Consider the following 18,503-nt stretch of genomic DNA (forward strand, 5'->3'; position numbering starts at 1 on the left):
AACAAAAACACATTTATGAAACAAAAGCAAACTTATTTTCTTCTTATGTGGCAATCATACAGTAGTTCACTCTGTAGGGCTGTGCATGAAACGTGACCAAAATGAGTAAAATAAACATACTCCACAGCGAGAAAGCAGCTGAGGCCGAGTCAGATGAGACTCGTTTCACTTGATTCCAGGGCTTTTGGGAGTGGCACCTGCAAGCAACAACACAAGAAAAGAACAATAGGTTCTCTGTATTTTCAGTAATAAAGTTAGACTTTTGCTTAAACGGATAGTCTTGATTTTGGTACTAGTTCAGTTCTCTCTCGTTTTCTCTACACAGACATCATGCTGCCATGAGTTTGGAGAAAAGTGCCAAAATCCTCACTCAAATAACCATTTGGACTGATTCAATCTTTTTAATTTGTTTTAATGAATAAAACTCAAACTGAAAATGATCTTGCCAGTGCAATATAAAGCAATATTAGCAGGTAACGTGCAACCTTACTCAAGAGATCATAGGTAGCGTGATCTGATTTATCTGCTGAACAATGAGGGTGTCACTAAATTATGCTGCCTGTGGTTGCTGGCTATATCAGCACTGTCTTTGTTGGAGCTGAAAAACATATTGATGCTACCAGCATCAGCAAACATAAATTGGCATAATAAACTCAACAGTCTTCAGAGTTTTCCACTGCTCTGAAGATTTCTATATTTTTCTAACTCACTACCCTGCTCACAAGAGGTAAGGAAACTAATATATTAACTTTAGAGAACCTCACTTCAACTTATATACATCTGCCTTTAAAAAGTGTAGAAACTGGATGTGATCAGCTTGTAAAGTCCCCTTATATTACTTTTTTTGGGCATTGGCTCTGTATAAAAAAAATTTACAAAATGAATCTATTTTGCCATTGAACTATCACTACAACATGCTCTTAAATGTAACTTTTTCTATAGTAATATTCCTTGGGTACTCACGGATTTGAGGTATGCCACATTGCTCTGTTTGATCTCACTGAGGAGCTGATCACGAGGCGTGAGGTCAACTTTAGGAGGTACTCGTCTGCGAGGGATGGGCTTCAAAGTTTTTATCACGTCATTGAGGTTGGCCTTTTCTTCTGCCATCTCTCTATCTCCTCTATCTTTTACTTTGGGAGTCTTTCTTAGTTGGAAACTTGGTTTTTCTGATCTCCGGTCTTCTCTTGGGTCCAAGTCCAGGAAGGGATCACGTTTCTTGGGAGTTCTCTTTAACTGGATATCTTTTAATGGGTTTGATGGTTCTGCACTGGGTTGTTTGGGAATGCTGTTGCGCTTCAGACTCTTCTTTGGCTCTGGCTGTTCACTCTGATGCTGTGTTTGGGCTATGCTGCTCTGTTCTTGCATGGGTGGGACAAGGCCATGCTGCTGTAGGAGCTCGAGTGGTGGTATGTAGCCCAACATCTGCAGTAAACCAGGAGGCAGATTGAGACTATTCTCATACATCTGCATCATTTCCCTCTGCTCCTTGACCTGCTGCTGCCTCTGCTCCTCCTTCCTCAGCTGCCTCTGACGGTCGAGATTCCTGGTCAAGATGTTGGTCACCACCATCCTGGGGCCGGGCAGCTCAAAGTGGTAGCCTATCTTCAGGAGCGTGTTGTTTGCCTTGAGCAGACGAGAGATCTCCATCTCGGCATGGTGACCCAACATGTGCCTCTGGTTGTGAAAGCGAAGCTCTGTGAGAGTCTCGTTGAACTGGAGGCAGCGGATGATGGCGACGATCCCCTTTCCAGTTATAAAATTGGACTCAATGTTCAAAGTGGCAATGCTGCGATTTTCTCTTAACATGTTAGCCAGGCTGAATGCAGTGTTTTCATCGGCACCCGTGTTCGCTATGCTGAACGTTTTGACGTGTTTGTTCTTTTTCAGGGCATTCACATAGTCTACGAGCATTTCCTTAGGAATGTTTTCTATGTTATTGAGGTTGACCTCAGTGATAGACGGATTGTTGTTACGGATTTTGTCCAGCGTTGACTCCAAGTTTGTCTCATTTCCTGAAGGACGTGATGTCATTTTGATATTATTAAGAGCCAACTTTGGGATTTTTAACTTGTTCACTTTAATTGGTTCCTTTTTTGAGAAGTTATCATTGACTTCACTTGTATTTGGCACTTCTGGAGTCTCTTGCGGAGGTAAACAATCTTCATTTGCATTTTCCTTTTTATCTTCATTGCTTACAAAGGCCACTTTGGAGTTTGGAACAGACTGGCTGTCCACTGTGTTATTTCCAGCTGTGTTTTCTATGGCATCGGGGGGGTCTACATCTTTCTCTGTATTCTCAAGTTTGAGATTTAAAGCTACTTTCTCAGTGGTTTCATTGTTAACATCAGTCGCTTTGTCCTTTTCAACCTCCTCTTCATCTTCTTCAATTATTTCCTCAATGATTTCCTCTATAATTTCCACTCCATCTGGATAGTTAGTGCCATCTTCCTCAATGATTTCTTCTATCACTTCATACACCTCATATTTGACATCTGTATTTTCTTCTTTTTCCTTTTTTCCAGCTTCCTCCTGTAAGATTTTCTAAAAGTAACAAATCAGGATATTAACATTGGAGCTGCAATACACCATGAGCTAAAGTAGCTTTCATAAACCTCTGAGAGTTTGAAGTCTTCTTACCTCACTAGGCAGCAGAGTAGCAGGCACTCTTTCCTCTTCAAGCATACGTTTTGACTCTTTCTCCCAATAGAGATAGTCAACCAGCGACCTGTGGTCAAAGCTTCCTGTTGGAGGTTTCTCTGTCTGGTCCTTCTGTCTTTGTCCCACTGGTACATTTTCATCTGGGGCAATGATGACGTCCATCTCACTCTGGAGCTCCTTGAGCTCCTCAGGTGAGAGCATCGCCAAGATTGCATCTTCATCAATCTCCTCCTCACTAAGATCCTCACCGTCTCTGTTGTCAGACATATCTTCAATGTATTGTTCCTTTCCTTCGCTGATGTTGAGAGGACAGATAATTTCTGCTCTGTCCAGAGTCAAGAACAGAGCAAAGTGGGAAGCGTCTGACTTCGACCTCAGCCTGAGAGACTCTGCCTCATGTGTTGTCTAAATTTAAATGCTGTGAACTGTGGAAGATATTTAAAGAGTTAGCAGGGGAGAGAGATGCTAGCATTCTACCCAGCTGGCTCGGCCATCAGGATCTTTTGGGATGACAGCTGCTTCAAGTAAAAGGAAAGAGGAGAACTGACAGGAGCAGCTGGTCCATTAACACGGGTCCAACTGGATGGCACTGGGGGAAGACTCCACAGCAAACAGTCCCTCCTGGAATGCTCTTGAAGGCATAACCTTTGGGATTCTACCTAACAAATTATAAACCAGAGAAAATTGTTTGTTGTTGGGTTTACTTCTCACTTTAGTTCGTAGATTGAAGAGAACTTTGGTGCTTTTTACCAAATTTTTAAAATAATTTTTTCACATTATATTTTAAAATATTAATAAAAAAAATAAGAAAGTTTTAGAAGTCATGATATTAGTAGGTATTTTTTGCTCTGCCTTTGGTACAATGATGGGATCATCCAGCAGTGTGTCTGAGGTCCAGACAACAGAGAATAGTCAGTTTATCAAGAGATAAAAATGTGTAAAAATGTGGTGGTTTTTAAATGGTTTGCAGAGATAACTGCCAATGAACTTTGTGATATCATCCATCTTTGCTGATCCATGTCTTTGGAGCCAGCTTCAAAATATCCTGGGTTGTCCAAGTCTATCGTCTCTTTATTTTTTTATGGATCATCTTAAAATGGCACTGAAAGAAACGTAATGTTTTCTCTAGCTTTTAATTGGTGGTGAATTGTGTTTTAGTTCTCATTACTTTAAATATGCAACCCGTGTTTTGTTTTAGTGACTATATTTGCTTTTTTGTGTTTATTTTTCATTTTATTTATGTTTTTTATTTGTAACCTTTTAAGATTTTCTTGGAGGAAGAAATCTTGTATCTCAAAGCACCATCCTGGATAAATGAGGGCAATTAGGCAAACACAACTGTCAAATAGCTTCTGCAAACAGGATAGAAAGAAACCATCTTATAATGGCAGTGATTTAGTATGCCTCGAGGATTTATGAAGTGATTTAAAAGGTAAATCAAACGTTTACTCAGTAGCTAGGACCCTGAAGGGATGATGTCATGCACGAGGAAGCCTCAAAGTTTAAAAGTTGCTTTTGTTTTGTTTTATTTCATGTGCTAAAACTCATCATTTGTGTTGATAATGAACACTAGAACTGATTGCGTGCAGAAGATTTAGAGACAAACCACATGACGAACTGCTGAGGCGAAAACAAGACACACAGTGAGGTGTGCTAGGAGATAGATGCTATGTAATGGAACTGGTTGCTAGGCTTGGCTTAGAGCACAAAAGAACATCGGTGCTGCCCTTTTCTTGCTTATGTTCCTCCCTAGGATAAACAAGATGGGTTATTACAACTGCAAGTGCAGAGGAAGAGTGAACATCAACAAGAAAGACAAGGCTGTGCTTTTTTTCTGACCAGTTAAATAGTATCTGTTGGCTCTAAAATCCAGGTGGTTGTGCTAGCATGCTGGTAGCTAGCACGTTTTCCCCCAGACAATGAAACAGTGGTTTTGAAGAACGATTGTCTTGTTAGAGGCTTAGAAATAATCTAAAATGTTCACAGTCTGACAGTCTGGCAATTGTGACCACGATATTGAAGCTTGAGTTGTTCAGGATTTTTGAGTTTGCTTGTGTTTGAAGAGTGTAAAACAAATCTTTATTTGTTTTTGTTAAGTTGAACATGATAAACACAGAAAGTCGATTCTGGGATACCAGCTCAGGAAAATTAGTAAAGATTTAAAAATTCAGTTAAATTCAATTCTGTTAAAATATTTTATTATTGAATCGAACTTAACTGAGACCTTTTCCAAATTTTTGAAATATGTTCATGTTTTATGTCAATTTGGTTTTGTTTTTGAAAAAAAAAAAAAAAAAAAAAAAAACAGAACAAAACGTAAAACGTTAGCTTTAATGCTATTATGTTTTTAGCAAGTAGAAGCAAAATGTACAATTACTCCTTAAGGACTTGGTGACTCAATAACAGTGGCTAAACTTGTTCTTCATTAGTTGCTCATCTTTTAAAAAGTGGCTACACCCATATATGTGTCACACATTTATTGATTTGCCTCCAAATGAAAAATATTTTATGACAATACCTAACAAGGTTAAACTAGACACTCACTGTACAAAATTGTGATAAAACAAACATGAGAAAAGGTTGTTTTTTTTAATGGCAGTGTTATTGTTTTTTTGTTGTTGTTTTTTTTTTTTTCCAAATCAAAAAATGTCCTCACCATGCATTTTTAAACACTTACTGCACCAACAAGACAAATGGCTCTATAAACAATATTGAAATGATACATCAGCATGTAAAAAAAAAAATGAAGTCTAATCTGATGGTAAAATCACTTCTTGTCAGGTCACATCCTTGGACATATTCAAGCTTTGTTTTTATTTCAACTACTTTTGTATCATGAGATGAAGACGATGATTGTTTTTATTCTATAAACTACTGTTTTGTATAAGGCAGTAGCTTGTTCTCGTCAAAATACTTGTCGTTGATTTTGTCATTATTACACATTTAATTTTGAATCCAGTGTAGTTGTGCAACATCTTGACACATTCTCATCTGCCTGTACAATTCATCCAATCCAAGGCACATGGGAAAGCCATTCAAGAGTGTCATCACTGTGTTCAGAGCTATCTTTAACTTGAGGTCAGTGTGCACCTTTATGCACAAAACGTTGAGAACTGTTTGTCGCCAAAGACTGCATTGGTGGCAACACAGAAGTCTGCTTTCAGCTCCATTTTCTCCATGTGCTGCTGGCCGTGGTTGGTTTGTGCCAAAGGGTTCATTTTGGTCCTCTTCAGTGGATGCCCATGTAGCTCCCATCAAAGTGAAATCTGTGTGTGCAGTTACAAAATAAGATGTCAAAACTATAGTTGTTTTGAAATCTGTAGTCAAGAAATACATGGACAGTATTTCAGAGAAAACATAGAGATGGATGTATGAAATAAAATTCACAAAATAATCCATTAAGTGAACATGTATAATATTACTAGAACATCACAGATGAAAGGAAAAAACAGCATTTTTGCTCAGAGTGAGATGTGTCATCTATTGAGTTGACGTTGCCGTTTAATGCCATGAATTTAGGCCAAGCAACTCTGAAGTGAACGTGACTTAAGGAAAGTTTAATTTGTCATGAAGGATGGGAACTTGGAAGTTTTTTTTTTCCTAATTAAACATCTGAGGAATTACTCACTTAATAATAGTTGCATTTTGAGGAAAGTTAAAACTCAGCTTGATGGGGGGGAAAAAATAAATACGGCACACCACGATATGAAGGTATGATTTTGGGGCAAGACACACGAATGGCGACTTGACGTCAAAATGGCGATGACTACCAACATTATCCGTCTCACCCTTAAGTGGTAGATTGGTTGTCTGATGGTTCATCTGCACTAGTGGCATCAGCACCAACCACATCTACTGACTCAGATTTTTTGGGCTTTGTTTCAGACTCTTTGTTCTCGGGAGAAAATCTTCACATTTGGGCATTAATCATGAGTCCAGGAGTAAAAGAAGGCAGGAAGAGAAGCAGACAACAAACCCTGTGAGCACAATTTATCTGAATAGCTGGCGAATAACCCAGCAGAGTACAGTCAAAGCATGATATTCTATACTGTAAGTAATTTTTATCCATCGCCTTACAAGCTTGTGGTCACAGCTACATAAAGTGCAGCACTCACCTGCTGTGTGTGGGACTGCGGTTGTACAGAGATGCTTGAGCTCCAGCGGGAGAGTACTGAGATGCATCAGGTGTATCAAACTCTGTCAGGCCAACGGCCAGCTGGTTGCGCCAGTTTCCTGTGCTCTCCGCTGAGGACACTGAAAAACAGTTATAGAGCAAAAACACTCAGCTGATGTTGCAGCTTTACCCACTAGTAATTACTGTTTCTAGGAGCAGAATGTCCCCGACAGAAAAATAGACAATAGCTATGGTGTCTGATGTACTGCCAGCTGAAATGGCTGGGAGTGCTGCTACTACCAGTGAACATTTCAACTGAAAGGATGATATGTTAGAGCCAAAGAGAGCAGAAGGTTGTTTTCAATGCTACTCCTTTTTTTATATAAATTTGTTTAAATTTCTATCATTAATAGGACATCCATGAAAATAACTTAGCAACATCATCTAGAATTTCTATACATATTTTGAAAGGTAAAAGTAACTTGTATTTCAAATAGTTACGTAGCTATAAAATCCAAAAGTAACTCTTCAGACTCACTAATCAGGGCCTGATGATTTGTCTCATCCAGACCTATCCATGGCTTCTATTACATGAAAACCTACATATATTCATTACAAGTACAATTTGTATGTAAAACAAAATTACAAATGATTTTTTTGAGTTGTATCAGCCAAAGTGTGTAAGACTAGCCATTAGGGCACGTGACGTCCTTATTACCATTTTTCGGGAAATGCCATTGTTTGACGAGGAAACAAATATTAATTTTCAAAGTTTACCTGTAATTAAATCACTTTTTGTTAAAAAAAAAAAAAAAAAAAAGCTTGGTCATCTTTATAAGGGTATCTTGAAATGTCAGAATAATGAGCATTTTTTTTTTTGCTAATTTTTAAATGTTTTTTTTCAAATTCAAAAGTTTGCAAATATTTCCTTAATACTTGGTTACATTTTAAATCCTGTGACTTCTAATCACTTGACTATTCTTCTACAAGCTCTTCATAATAGTTCTCTCTTGACAAAAGTAGAATAACTAATTTAGGTCCTGATGCTGGCACACATCAAAAGAAGAGTACAATGTGACCAAAAAAAAAAAAAAATCAACTTTACCTGAGGAAAAAGAAGTGGTTCTGCTGGAGTGGCTAAAGGCTGCTGGCATGGTTTGGTAGCCCAGGCTGAGCTGCGAGCCGCTATCGAAGTCGTATCCAACCATCAGCCCTCTCCCACCCTCACGGTGACCTTTGCTCCGGTGGTACCAGCCTCTCAGATGTTCGGCCACCAAGGCCTTCTGCATGTTCTTAGCCAGCAGCTCGTTTCTGGGACCCTCTCTACTCCGTGGCGGTCTCACCGTTGCGTAAGGATTCTGCGAAAGACTGTCAGCTCCGTTGCTGCTGTAATGCCTGAACCTGTCGTGTCCATGATAGCCGTTCATCTGGTAGGAGGGGTTGACGTTGTAGTGGCCTTCAACTTCATTCTCATATACATAAGCACCATTAGCATAAGGCTCCATGTCCTGACAGGTGTAACTGGCAACATAATAGGCACTAGGTGCATAGTGTGATGAGGTCTCACATTGATAATTACAGCTGGAATGGTGCTGGACTAAGTTGGGCATGCTTCCGGTGTTACCATACACTTCCACTTTCCTGTGCAGACGGTGCATTGTCGGGGCACGGGAGTCCAGTGTGCCGTAGTGGGAGTTAGCTGCACCACAGTAGTCCAGACTGGACTGGCTAGTGTAGGAGGAGCAGTCTTCTAGCACCTCTGTGCTGTTACTGTGATGCGATGGTGACAGGATAAAGACAGGCTTCTCAGCATCTGTGTCTTTTCTCAGACGTGGCTGCGACTCCAGACTTCCACTGCGATGTCTGAAGCAATGAGGAGACCCCTCTGACCTGGAGATGGAAGATCGTTTTTAATATGACTCCTACAGCGCAAAAAAATATTTGTTTCAGAAGGGAAGGAATAAAAGTTATGAGAATTTTAGTTAAAGGTCAAGAGTTGGGAGAGAAGGAAGGATAAAAGTTGGAGGGAGTTATTTCTGGGAGGAATGATACATGCACTGCATCAAAGACCAGACCTGAGCTGGCTGCTGCTGTAGGCGTTACGGGTCATAACTGGGGTGGGAGGCATGCTGCGTGGATCTCTGGGAGGCCTAGGAAGCGTTTTATAAGGACTGCTGTTGGTGGAGGACACCTCTCTTTGATTCTGGTAGGAATGGGGGGCCTCCAGGCCATCAAAACCTAATCTAAAAAGTTTCAGTATTAAAAGAAAAAAGGCGGGTGTGAGGCATGAGGAAAGGATTGGGGCTGCAAACGTAACACATTGAATATTCGAAACCCTGCAACAGTGTTATTTAAATCCTTGACTCAACACGAACACGTAAGCACTTATTAAAACAAGAACTTGTGAAACTTGCGAAGCTTAACCTACTCAAACAGAAAACAAACCTAGAACAAATATATTTGCACCCACCTGCTGTGGCTTTTGTGATTGTTTCCTGCAGGAGATCCCTGCCTCTCCACATCGTATTCTGCTCCCAGTGATCGCAACGGGCTGAGCTGAGGGGAACCTTGGACTGACCGTGAGCGCGGCCTCTGACCTGCACCGTCAGAGTCATCTATGTACACACAGTAAAATATTACAATGTTGACATCAGTACAGGCTTTCCACACAGTCTAAAACTGTATACAATTTGATTCAAGTAAGAAAAACAAGTATGGAAACATATTCGTATTTCCCATTTAGTAAATCCATAAAATGTTACAAAAGAAAATCTTACAAATCACTCACCATCATCCAGTGGGAGACTAGATAGGGAACTGCAATTTGAGCGGGCGAGCTCATCTGAGGAGACAGAGAAACAATAGTATATACTTTTCAGATTTAGCAAACTGATGCACTGCAGTATTTATCAACCTGCATCCTACCTGCAATGATCACAGAGGCCCGCTGAGTGGGCTTCTTCCCCTTCTTTATCCTGTACTGGTTCATCTCATCCTCGATCTGCTGCAGTTTGTGCATAGCATCCAAGCAGTTTCTCCTCCTCTTCTTCTTGACCGTTTTGCACAGCTCAGGTTCATTAGCCAGCTTCTTAGCCGCCTCGACGATCTTCCGTTGGAGGGCAAATCTGCTCTCAAGATTTCTCAAGAAAGGATCCTGCAAAAGTTTTGCAGTAAGACACAATGAAAAGATTCATTTCGTACCATCTGCTAACTAGAATCTTTTATGTCAAGTCCTAAATGATTTTTAGATAAACTTCAGGTAGTTTTCATTATCAAAACTTAACTAAGAAAGTCAGCATTGAAACCCTGCAGCTTTTTCACATTTAGTTAAAGTACAACCACAAACTTCAATCTACTTTATTGGGATTTTACATAGTAAACAACACAACCTAAAACCTCGCAGCAATGAGAAATGTTTGTTGAGGGTGAAGCACAGTGTTAGTTTGTTGCTTTCTTCTTGCCACCTTTCAATAAAGGCCAGATTTGTGAGGTGAATAATTAAAAGTTGTCTGAACTGAATAGCAATCTGTGATCTTCAAGCTTAGGATATTGTTTTACAACCTAACCTTGCTCCAAACGTATCCATAGCTTTATTCTACACCTGACTGTGATACATGATAACTTTTAAAAAGCACTACAATAATGCTTAGTCAAGGAATCTGTGACATAATGGCGCGTGTGGCCCAGCTTGCTTTTGAAAATACCTTCATGAGAACATGTATGTATTTGTATAATTTAAATTCATACAGATATGCGGCATCTAACAAACCATTTAAAGAGGATTTCAAGTAGTTTGGCACAAAATGATAAACATGAGTTTCATTGTGTCCTGTTCAAATACAGACCTCGTTGTAGGGGAAAAGGTCATCCAGCTTGAAAGCAGTGCCAACACGCCGCCTGACCTGCGGTGGTCTTTCACCTGAGGAGAGGGGATATTCCTTTGGCAGCTTTCCCGTTAGTTCCTGAAGAACGACAACACGGGCTTTTATACTTTAATAAAGTGCAAGTAGAAACAGAGGCAATGAACTTTAGTCCTGCATAGCAACAACAGTTTAATAAAAGGAGCCAAGCAGAAAAAAAAAAAAAAAAAACTTTCACTCTATGAATGCTGAAGTGCTGTAATACAAAAAGGATTTCTCACCGCCTCTCTGAGGCAAATCTTCTTAAGCTCTTTTGTTTTCTTGGCCAAAATGTCTTGGATTTCCTGTTCTTTCTTCCTCAGCTCAGAGAGTTTTTCTTTCTTCTGTTCTTCGCTCATTTCAGAGTCCGCCGAACCTACAGATGCAAAATTATAATAATGCAATTTGACCACATGTCAAATTTTGAATATTTACTAAAATACAAGATCTAATAACACCAACCTGTAGACCCCAGGCTCCCATTGCTGGCTGTTATGCAGTTATTTTTCAGGCCCACATCTCCTAGTCTGTTCATTTTCGCTCCTCCATGTTCAGTAATCTCCATGGCAATTTCCTCTAAAGTTCTGGCTGGTCCTAGTTTCGCCTTTTAAAAATGGAAAAGACAATTAAAATGACAAAGCTAAGCAACATAATGTAATTGCTTTCTTTTAAAAATGATCTCATAGCAGCCTCTTACTTTGCTTTGCTTTCTGTCCAAGTAGAACTGATGTTGGCTAATGGCCATTACCCAAATGGTCTTGATTAAAGAATGGCTGGCATACCACGTGTGGATGAGTAGGCCTGTCTGCCCAAAGGTGCGTTTTGTTACTGTTCTCCTTAAGTAAGATAAAAGAAAAAAAAATCTAAGACGTCTTTGATGGTAATTCTGATAAAAGTTGCCAGCGCATTGATAATTTGTCTGGACAGATGCTGAAAATATGGATGAGTCAGAGGCGAAACAAAAGTGTGAACTATATCATGCCTTATCAACTTGAACAAACAGAAGATTCTGCTCACCTGTGTGGATCATTAACTTCTACAGCAAACTTTTTCTCTCGGAAGTACAAGTTTTCCAGCTGTTTCCACTGGTAGAGCTGTAGGTAAAAACAAATAATCGCCAGGAACATAAATATATTTCACTATAGAAAATAATATTCTGGATATAAACTTCAACATAATAGTTTGAGTTTGGTCCACTGGTGTTATAAATGTTGATGAATCTAAAAAAAAAAAAAAAAAAAACAAAAAAAACACAACTAGACTGACTCAGTTTTCATAAACTTTTACAAAAAAAGTTGAGTTGAGTGTTTGCTGCTTTGCCTGTTTCGCCCTCGGTCATTAGAAGAAGCCAGACTTCGTCATGAGCTGTCATTACAGTCTGAGCTGCCAAGTCTGCATTAGCACAGGTGTTTGAGTGAGACGAACGCCACAAGGGGACATTACATGAAGATTCATGGCCAACATAACCACTTTCCATGGCTCATCACGTAAACTCCCCCTGTTATCCAGGTGCTGCCTGTCAGCAGCCAGATATGAACAATCTATTATCACTGACTCACTGCGCTTCTCGGTTAGATCTGACTGAGAGTTTTAGAGCGTTTGCAGATTACTACGCTACACCTAATTTGGCTTAAAGAATGCTCTTAAGAGTACTCAAAAGTCGATCTACTTTCAAAGATAAAATATGTGCAGGATTTAACCCTAAGCTGACCAAACAAAGAAGAGTGATTTCCAGTCTTACCAGCACAACAAATGTTCAGAGTAAATCCTCAGAAAAGTTTAAAATCTCCTTTGCTTCGCTGTCAGCTTGAGCACATACTTCACTCTGGCCTCTGTCAGCTCCTGACTTGTCTTTTCAGGTATTCTCTGAAGGTTCATAATAAACGCCCCAAGCCCAGCCCCCTTCTCCCTTCAACATCACTGCCTCACTTCTGCTTTTCTAAAGCCTGCTGTTCAGCTGACTTCTTGCACAACCTTTGGGATGCGCCAGCCACAGATTGATTGCTTCACACAGAGCAGCAGAGCTTTAAGAGGAAGACAATGCGGCGATCATTTGTACATAAAACTTAAGTGAGCTGACGGATCACTCACGCGGGTGTTTCTACCGTCTAATCACGGACAAAGACAATACTAATGAAACAAGAAAATCAAGTTCTTTTTGTCTCTCTGATTCTCCAAGCCTTTTTAAAACTCACGAGCCTTAATAAAACGAGTCGACAGATTCTTTCAGAATGAGATTTTGCTTCAAGTCTGGAGCCGTCTGCTACAGTTCAAGCCAAGATTTCACAGAACTGAAAGACACGATGCATGACTTAAAGCTGGTGAATCACTACACTGTTTTGCAACAGCGGCAATCCTCACTCGTGCTTTTTGCCGTCATCAAACCCAGTTTCGTACGTGCGGTAGGAAAAAAACAGTAACAGCCATTTCAACCGGGACTCTGCTGTGCCCGTTTACCTTTCGAGGTTTTAATTTGTCCTGTAGATCGTACTGCCCAATGCCTTTATAGCTGATTCCCAGCCACCAAGGGATCCCTTGTTTATCCTGTCAGAAAAAAAAGTGCAGATTATATGGATAACTTGGCTCAAGGCGTAACAGCTGTCATTTTCAATGAGTCACACAAGAGGTCCTACCTTAACCTCAAAATAATGAACCCCATATGTTGGCAATGACTCAACCAACGTTAAATACCTGGAAGAAAAATGAAAGCACAAGTCAGTATGTTTTAGATGCCACATTAGAACCATAAACCTTAATGTATCTTACGGAGAGTTTATGTCATTGACAGAAAATAGTGTGAATTTGAAGTTGAAGGAAAGGGATACATGATTTTTCAAAATTCTTTGCAAATAAAATACATTCTTATTATTTTATTTTTCATTTATTATCTTTTTGGGCATATATCTGTCAGTCCTGAACATTTTTTGACATTCCTACTGGCAAAGCAGCAGAAGCTCAAGCATGTTAGATGGAGATATCTGTGGACAAAATGTGCTAGTCTTCCCCCAGATTCTGGACTTTGACCGAGACATTCTAACACATGAGCATGCTTCAACTGAGTATCAACTTTGATTAGCTTTTCTGTCCTCTGTGAAGAAAATTGGCCCCATATTAATGTCTCATTGTGGGGATGCAGTTTACTGTAAATTGGACTTCTTATCCATAATGACCAGATTGGAGCAGAAAACTAAAAGTTGTCGTGTCAACAGGCCTCTTGACTGAAACTGTGAATAATGCTCTTTAGCCTGGCCTTTCCGCTGAGTTCAACGTCTTGGTAGGTTTGCTGTTGTGCAAATCTGGTGCTAGAAAAAAGTAAAGGTAATGCATCATTTTATTTAAGACTTACTGTACAATAGCCTGTCCCCTAGAGACACCTTTCAGCTGCTTATAATATTCAATAACTCGATCCTCACTGCATGAAGAACACAAGATAAACAAAGTTAGGTAAGTGAAGTTTACTGTGTAGCACAATTAACAATAAAAAAATGACATACTCTACAAAGACAAAGCATAAAATATTTATAAATTCCCAAAAGACAAACATTCAAAAAAATAACATGGGTAGTAACTGAATAACGTAATTAAATTAAGTCCCTTGTACATCATTTTATTGAATGAAAAACTAAGTCTATGTTTCTTTAGACTTTTAAGTCAAATGAATTCATCTCAGGTTTTTACAAACTGCATTACCCAGGTCTCTAGTTTTTGCCATATTTCTAGAAATATTTCATTCAAAGCTTACCAGAAAGCAAGAGACGGATGTTCCTTGAGGACTTTGGTGGGGAGAGTTGGCAGCTTCTTCAAATCAGCCCGGGTGTTTTCATCACTGAAACAGAAAAAAAAGAAAACAGTGTGACAGATATCTAAGTTGGATAGGAAAGAAAATGTATGTATTTGTGTACATTTGTCTCTTCAGTAGGAAAGAAAAGTCACTATAAAGTTGCTCCTACAGATATCCTTGTAGAGAATGAAAAAAACCTCAACAGGACTCATTAGTTATATGCCATTTATATCTTGGGGGGGAGTTTTGAAGTTTTGTCTTAAACAGCTTTTTTCTAGCCAGGAGAGTTCAGGATTTGTGGAACTAATGCTAAAGCATCAAATAGAAAATAATCCCTATTTCTACTCATTTCTGGCTAGAAGAGGAAAAAGAATCAGCAGAAAAATTCACAACATAATCTACTTTGTGCGTACAGCTGGTCAGAACCAGGTGGCAACATCCACAAAGACCTGGATTATTTCTGAACACAGTCTGCGTTGTGCATTATTTAAGCCCAGCTAATAGCAGCTGTGTGCTTCAGAAAGGTGTTTCTGCTCTGCAATCCTTGGCATCATTGCAGCATTGTGAGATTCATTAGCTGTCTGGTGCAAGCTTCGCAGCACTCTGTGGTGAGCCTCACAGAGTACCGCTATTGATTTTTGTTGTCTGCCCTGGTGAAACAAGTGACCTATTGAATGATGTTCCCTGAAAGCTCACTATTAACTCCTCCAGCTGCTGTTAAATACTCCTACACATCATGTGTGCTTACCTTGTATAGTCTCCTTTAGCCTCCTGGTGATAAAAATAAAAAAGCACATCGTATTAGATAATATCCTTGATATACACCGATTATCATATGAATAGGGTTATGCTAATAGCACCAACCTGCAATGCGTTTGCAGCCAATCTAAAGACATTCTCAGTTTCTACTTCAATGATCCCCTGAGAAATATAAAAGGAAAAAAGACCAAGAAACACATTCAGGAAATGTTGATTAGCAGAGAGAAAGCTCTGCTGATCCAAACACAGATCATTCCCTGTGCTGCCCCATTGTAACCTCTGCCTAGTCTTGAAATGAAGCCTTGTGTTATTCTGCTTTCACACATATTGTGCACTTTCCATTCCAGCCGGCAGAGTGAGAAAATTGTGCCCTGCAGCCATTACTGTCTGCTGGGCTGAGGTGCAGGGTTCAGAGACAGTGAATCATCCCGCAGCTGCTGCAAAAACATCTGCAGCGAATGATTTCTTTGTGGTTTTAATTCCCAGAAAACACAAATAAGAAAACCACTTACGTTGTAGACGGCTGATTTTGCATTCAGATAGAATAACTCCACCGTTATGATGTCCTTTAGCTGCGTTATGTTTTCTAAATAAAACCTATCCAACACAAAAGAAGGGGTAAGTTATTAATGCTGACAGTACTTTCTTTTTAAGTTGATACTTTTCTCATCAGACTTTGTCTTGTAAAGGCATTCACTCAACTTGAAATTAGATCCACAAACCTCAAAGGATTTTTGGGGGGATTTTATGTAAAAGATCAAAACAAAGATAACCACAAATAGGAATCAAAATGATCCATACTGTAGATTTCTGCATTTACATTCGCCCCATTTACTCTGATGCTCCTAAGCTAAATGTAATGCAATTAATTGTTTTCAGATAGTACCTAATTCATAAATTATTTATTAATCCCAAGGGATTAAAGGTACAAAGTTCCAAGGTACAAAGAACACAAAAGAAGGTTTAAAGATATCTAACACAGAAAATCCCATCAAAAATACATTAAACTTTGTGGAAATCATGAAAAAACAGGTATGGATGAACAAGTCCATCAACATCACTTTTCACATTAAAGTAAAGCAAAGTATTGCTCTCTGATGGTGAGACAGAGTCAAATATGAAAAGATGAGTTATTACCTGACTAGAAAGTTCAGGGAAATGGCTCCAGGTTTCTTGGAAAAGTCATGTTCAAGAACCCTTCGATCCATCTGCAACCACTTACACTGACCACTGACGGAGCAAACATAGACACACATAAGAACACATCTCCAAATTTGATTAATTCTCTCTATAAATAAAAAAAAAGAGTACAATTTACATACTTGTCGTCAAAAAATGCAAGTCCAAAGAATTCCTTCTCTTTGAGGTTGAAGTGGGAGGACACCAAGTCGAGGAGCTCATATGACAGAAGCTTCGGCTGAGATGGAAAGATAGAGATTAGATTGAATGTAGGGAACATCCAAAAAGCAGTCAGGGTGAGAGGTCACTGCTGAGTGAGGTTGTCGTTTTGCTCACACTCTGTTAGTAACAGAGAGAGAAGAAACACAGCCTTTTTTTTTGTCTACACCCCTGGTTATCAAACTGTTGTAGAAGTGCCACTGGTTTAAGAAATAAGAAAAGGTTTTTGGGACCAGTTTATGTTCCGTTCAATGTGCTTTCTGAAGTTGAATGCTGGATGTAAAAGCAACATAAAACCCAATTTAACCATGCTGTAGTTGCAAGTAAAAACTGGAAAATCACTAAGAACGACCCATTGTTGTACTCAATGAACAGCTGTTATGGTAACATTAGCTTATTATTAAAATAATTTGAGGTGGTCCTTCACTTATAAAACTTTGAGAACCTCTGACCTACAGCCTTTTCTAAGTAATGTCAAAACATGGCACAAGCATCTAAGTTGTATATGCACAACTCATTAACTCCAACTAAAGAATCTGCTTCACCTACATGATAAATACTCCATAATGCTCAGCAGTCGTCAACATAGTAGGGAAGATACTGCAAAATTAATGAGAACTTCAAGTACCTCATCTGCGACCTCAATGACCTTTCTCACTTACGGTACAGATATAATAGTCTTTCAAAGTTTGGTTTCAAGTATATCTACATCGTACCTGAACCAGCAGCTCGAGCTTTCTGTCATCCAGCAGCTGAACCTGGCACAGTTTACCGTCACTCATCTGCAGGGGAAGAGAAGCAAAAGCTGAGGGCTTGTGAGAGATTTCAAGTAATCCATAAAGACAAAGCATACAGATATGATGTTACTGTGTGCTCATAATGCATCTGTCAACATGGACCTAAAAGGTCTTAGAAGATTTGTGATTTTGAAAATATTGCTGGTCTTGTGGTTCCCACATTATGTTTCCTACTGACCAAGAGTCAATTCATACATGCTCTAGAATCATTTTTGCCAACTCTGGAACCTAATGACTTAAAATAGTCTAAAATACTCTCTGTATGCTGTTTTTCAGTTTCAATTTTGCTCCATATTATTAATCAAAACTGTTTATTATTAACATAAATAAACTGATGCACAATGGTTTAATATATGGGCATGGAATGAAGTTAGGTAGAAACAAGTCATGATGACAGCAAAAAAAAAAAAAAAGAAAGAGTCCAAATTGAGGAAGCAATGAATTGACCAAGAGTTGCAGAGAAAAAAAAAGTTTATTTCAGCTACTATATGACTCAGTAGTTAATAATGCCATCCTATTTAAAACACTGCCACATTAATGACAATAAAACCATTATTCCAAGGATTTATTGCCGTGGTAACCCAAGGAAAGGATTTGAAATTTTTGCTTTTAGCCTTTGTACAGCAGAACAAAGGTATTAAGGACTATACCAACCTGGATTATTTAGATATTATTCAGGCTGGTTTAGAAGCTACATTTGAGATCTTTCAGAAGTTCCTTTAGAACAGAATAACTACTTTGACTTAAAGATGGTGCAGTGTGTGTAAATCAGAGCAACTGGGTTTGTTCACAGTTTTAATTTATTGGTGTAATAGAAATTTAAGAAAAATGTAAGAAATTCAAAATAAAATACCACCAAAGCATGTGCACTGAAAGCAAAATATGCCAACAGCATATGCAAAGTTTTTTTCTATTTATTTTAATGTATTTTAATCTGTATTTGATTTATTTGGTACAATACATAAAAACACGCATTGTTCCAGAATATATGATAAAGACATAGATTTATACACTAAGCAATGTATGATTAATTAAAGAATTACACTAGTTGGTGATCAAGAATTAACCTACTAGACCTATGAGATATTTTAAAT

The 18,503-nt window shown here is 38.9% G+C and overlaps 2 protein-coding genes across 4 annotated transcripts in view; both read right to left on the reverse strand.

The window, feature by feature from the left end:
- lmod3 (leiomodin 3 (fetal)) lies at window positions 1–12,689 on the reverse strand. The gene is made up of 4 exons (XM_007560772.2): window positions 12,685–12,689; window positions 2,641–3,054; window positions 964–2,544; window positions 1–197 (listed from the first exon to the last, which is right to left on the reverse strand). The coding sequence occupies exons 2-4, from the start codon at window positions 2,926–2,928 to the stop codon at window positions 150–152; spliced, it is 1,917 nt and encodes a 638-aa protein (XP_007560834.1). The 5' UTR covers window positions 2,929–3,054; window positions 12,685–12,689; the 3' UTR covers window positions 1–149.
- The window catches only part of frmd4bb (FERM domain containing 4Bb), a 24,175-nt gene continuing 10,795 nt past the window's right edge, over window positions 5,124–18,503 (reverse strand). Inside the window, exons 2-24 of one of the 3 annotated variants that reach the window (XM_016675741.1) lie at window positions 17,329–17,394; window positions 16,537–16,631; window positions 16,352–16,444; window positions 15,727–15,811; window positions 15,320–15,376; window positions 15,204–15,226; window positions 14,417–14,500; window positions 14,021–14,086; window positions 13,308–13,365; window positions 13,132–13,218; window positions 11,692–11,768; window positions 11,372–11,507; window positions 11,137–11,278; window positions 10,917–11,050; window positions 10,621–10,737; window positions 9,701–9,929; window positions 9,564–9,617; window positions 9,246–9,390; window positions 8,851–9,018; window positions 7,881–8,665; window positions 6,777–6,915; window positions 6,450–6,569; window positions 5,124–5,927 (exon numbers count right to left, since the gene is read on the reverse strand). In XM_016675741.1, the coding sequence (XP_016531227.1) occupies window positions 6,452–6,569; window positions 6,777–6,915; window positions 7,881–8,665; window positions 8,851–9,018; window positions 9,246–9,390; window positions 9,564–9,617; window positions 9,701–9,929; window positions 10,621–10,737; window positions 10,917–11,050; window positions 11,137–11,278; window positions 11,372–11,507; window positions 11,692–11,768; window positions 13,132–13,218; window positions 13,308–13,365; window positions 14,021–14,086; window positions 14,417–14,500; window positions 15,204–15,226; window positions 15,320–15,376; window positions 15,727–15,811; window positions 16,352–16,444; window positions 16,537–16,631; window positions 17,329–17,394 (2,958 nt within the window). In that variant the 3' untranslated portion in view covers window positions 5,124–5,927; window positions 6,450–6,451. Of the gene's footprint in view, window positions 5,928–6,449; window positions 6,570–6,776; window positions 6,916–7,880; window positions 8,666–8,850; window positions 9,019–9,245; window positions 9,391–9,563; window positions 9,618–9,700; window positions 9,930–10,620; window positions 10,738–10,916; window positions 11,051–11,136; window positions 11,279–11,371; window positions 11,511–11,691; window positions 11,769–13,131; window positions 13,219–13,307; window positions 13,366–14,020; window positions 14,087–14,416; window positions 14,501–15,203; window positions 15,227–15,319; window positions 15,377–15,726; window positions 15,812–16,351; window positions 16,445–16,536; window positions 16,632–17,328; window positions 17,395–18,503 lie in introns of all 3 variants that reach the window. The other 2 variants (XM_007560773.2, XM_007560774.2) reach the window with 2 other exon arrangements.

Source organism: Poecilia formosa, unplaced genomic scaffold (genome assembly GCF_000485575.1).
Source record: "Poecilia formosa unplaced genomic scaffold, Poecilia_formosa-5.1.2 Scaffold120, whole genome shotgun sequence".
NCBI lineage: Eukaryota > Metazoa > Chordata > Actinopteri > Cyprinodontiformes > Poeciliidae > Poecilia > Poecilia formosa.

Bases quoted from the DNA above. Each gene is read 5' to 3' on its own strand.
- lmod3 (XM_007560772.2), bottom strand. From the start codon at position 2,928: ATGTCTGACAACAGAGACGGTGAGGATCTTAGTGAGGAGGAGATTGAT. The intron at 2,545-2,640 runs GTAAGAAGACTT...TGTTACTTTTAG, and splicing joins CTACTCTGCTGCCTAGTGAG to AAAATCTTACAGGAGGAAGC. The intron at 198-963 runs GTGAGTACCCAA...TGTTGCTTGCAG, and splicing joins ATGTGGCATACCTCAAATCC to GTGCCACTCCCAAAAGCCCT.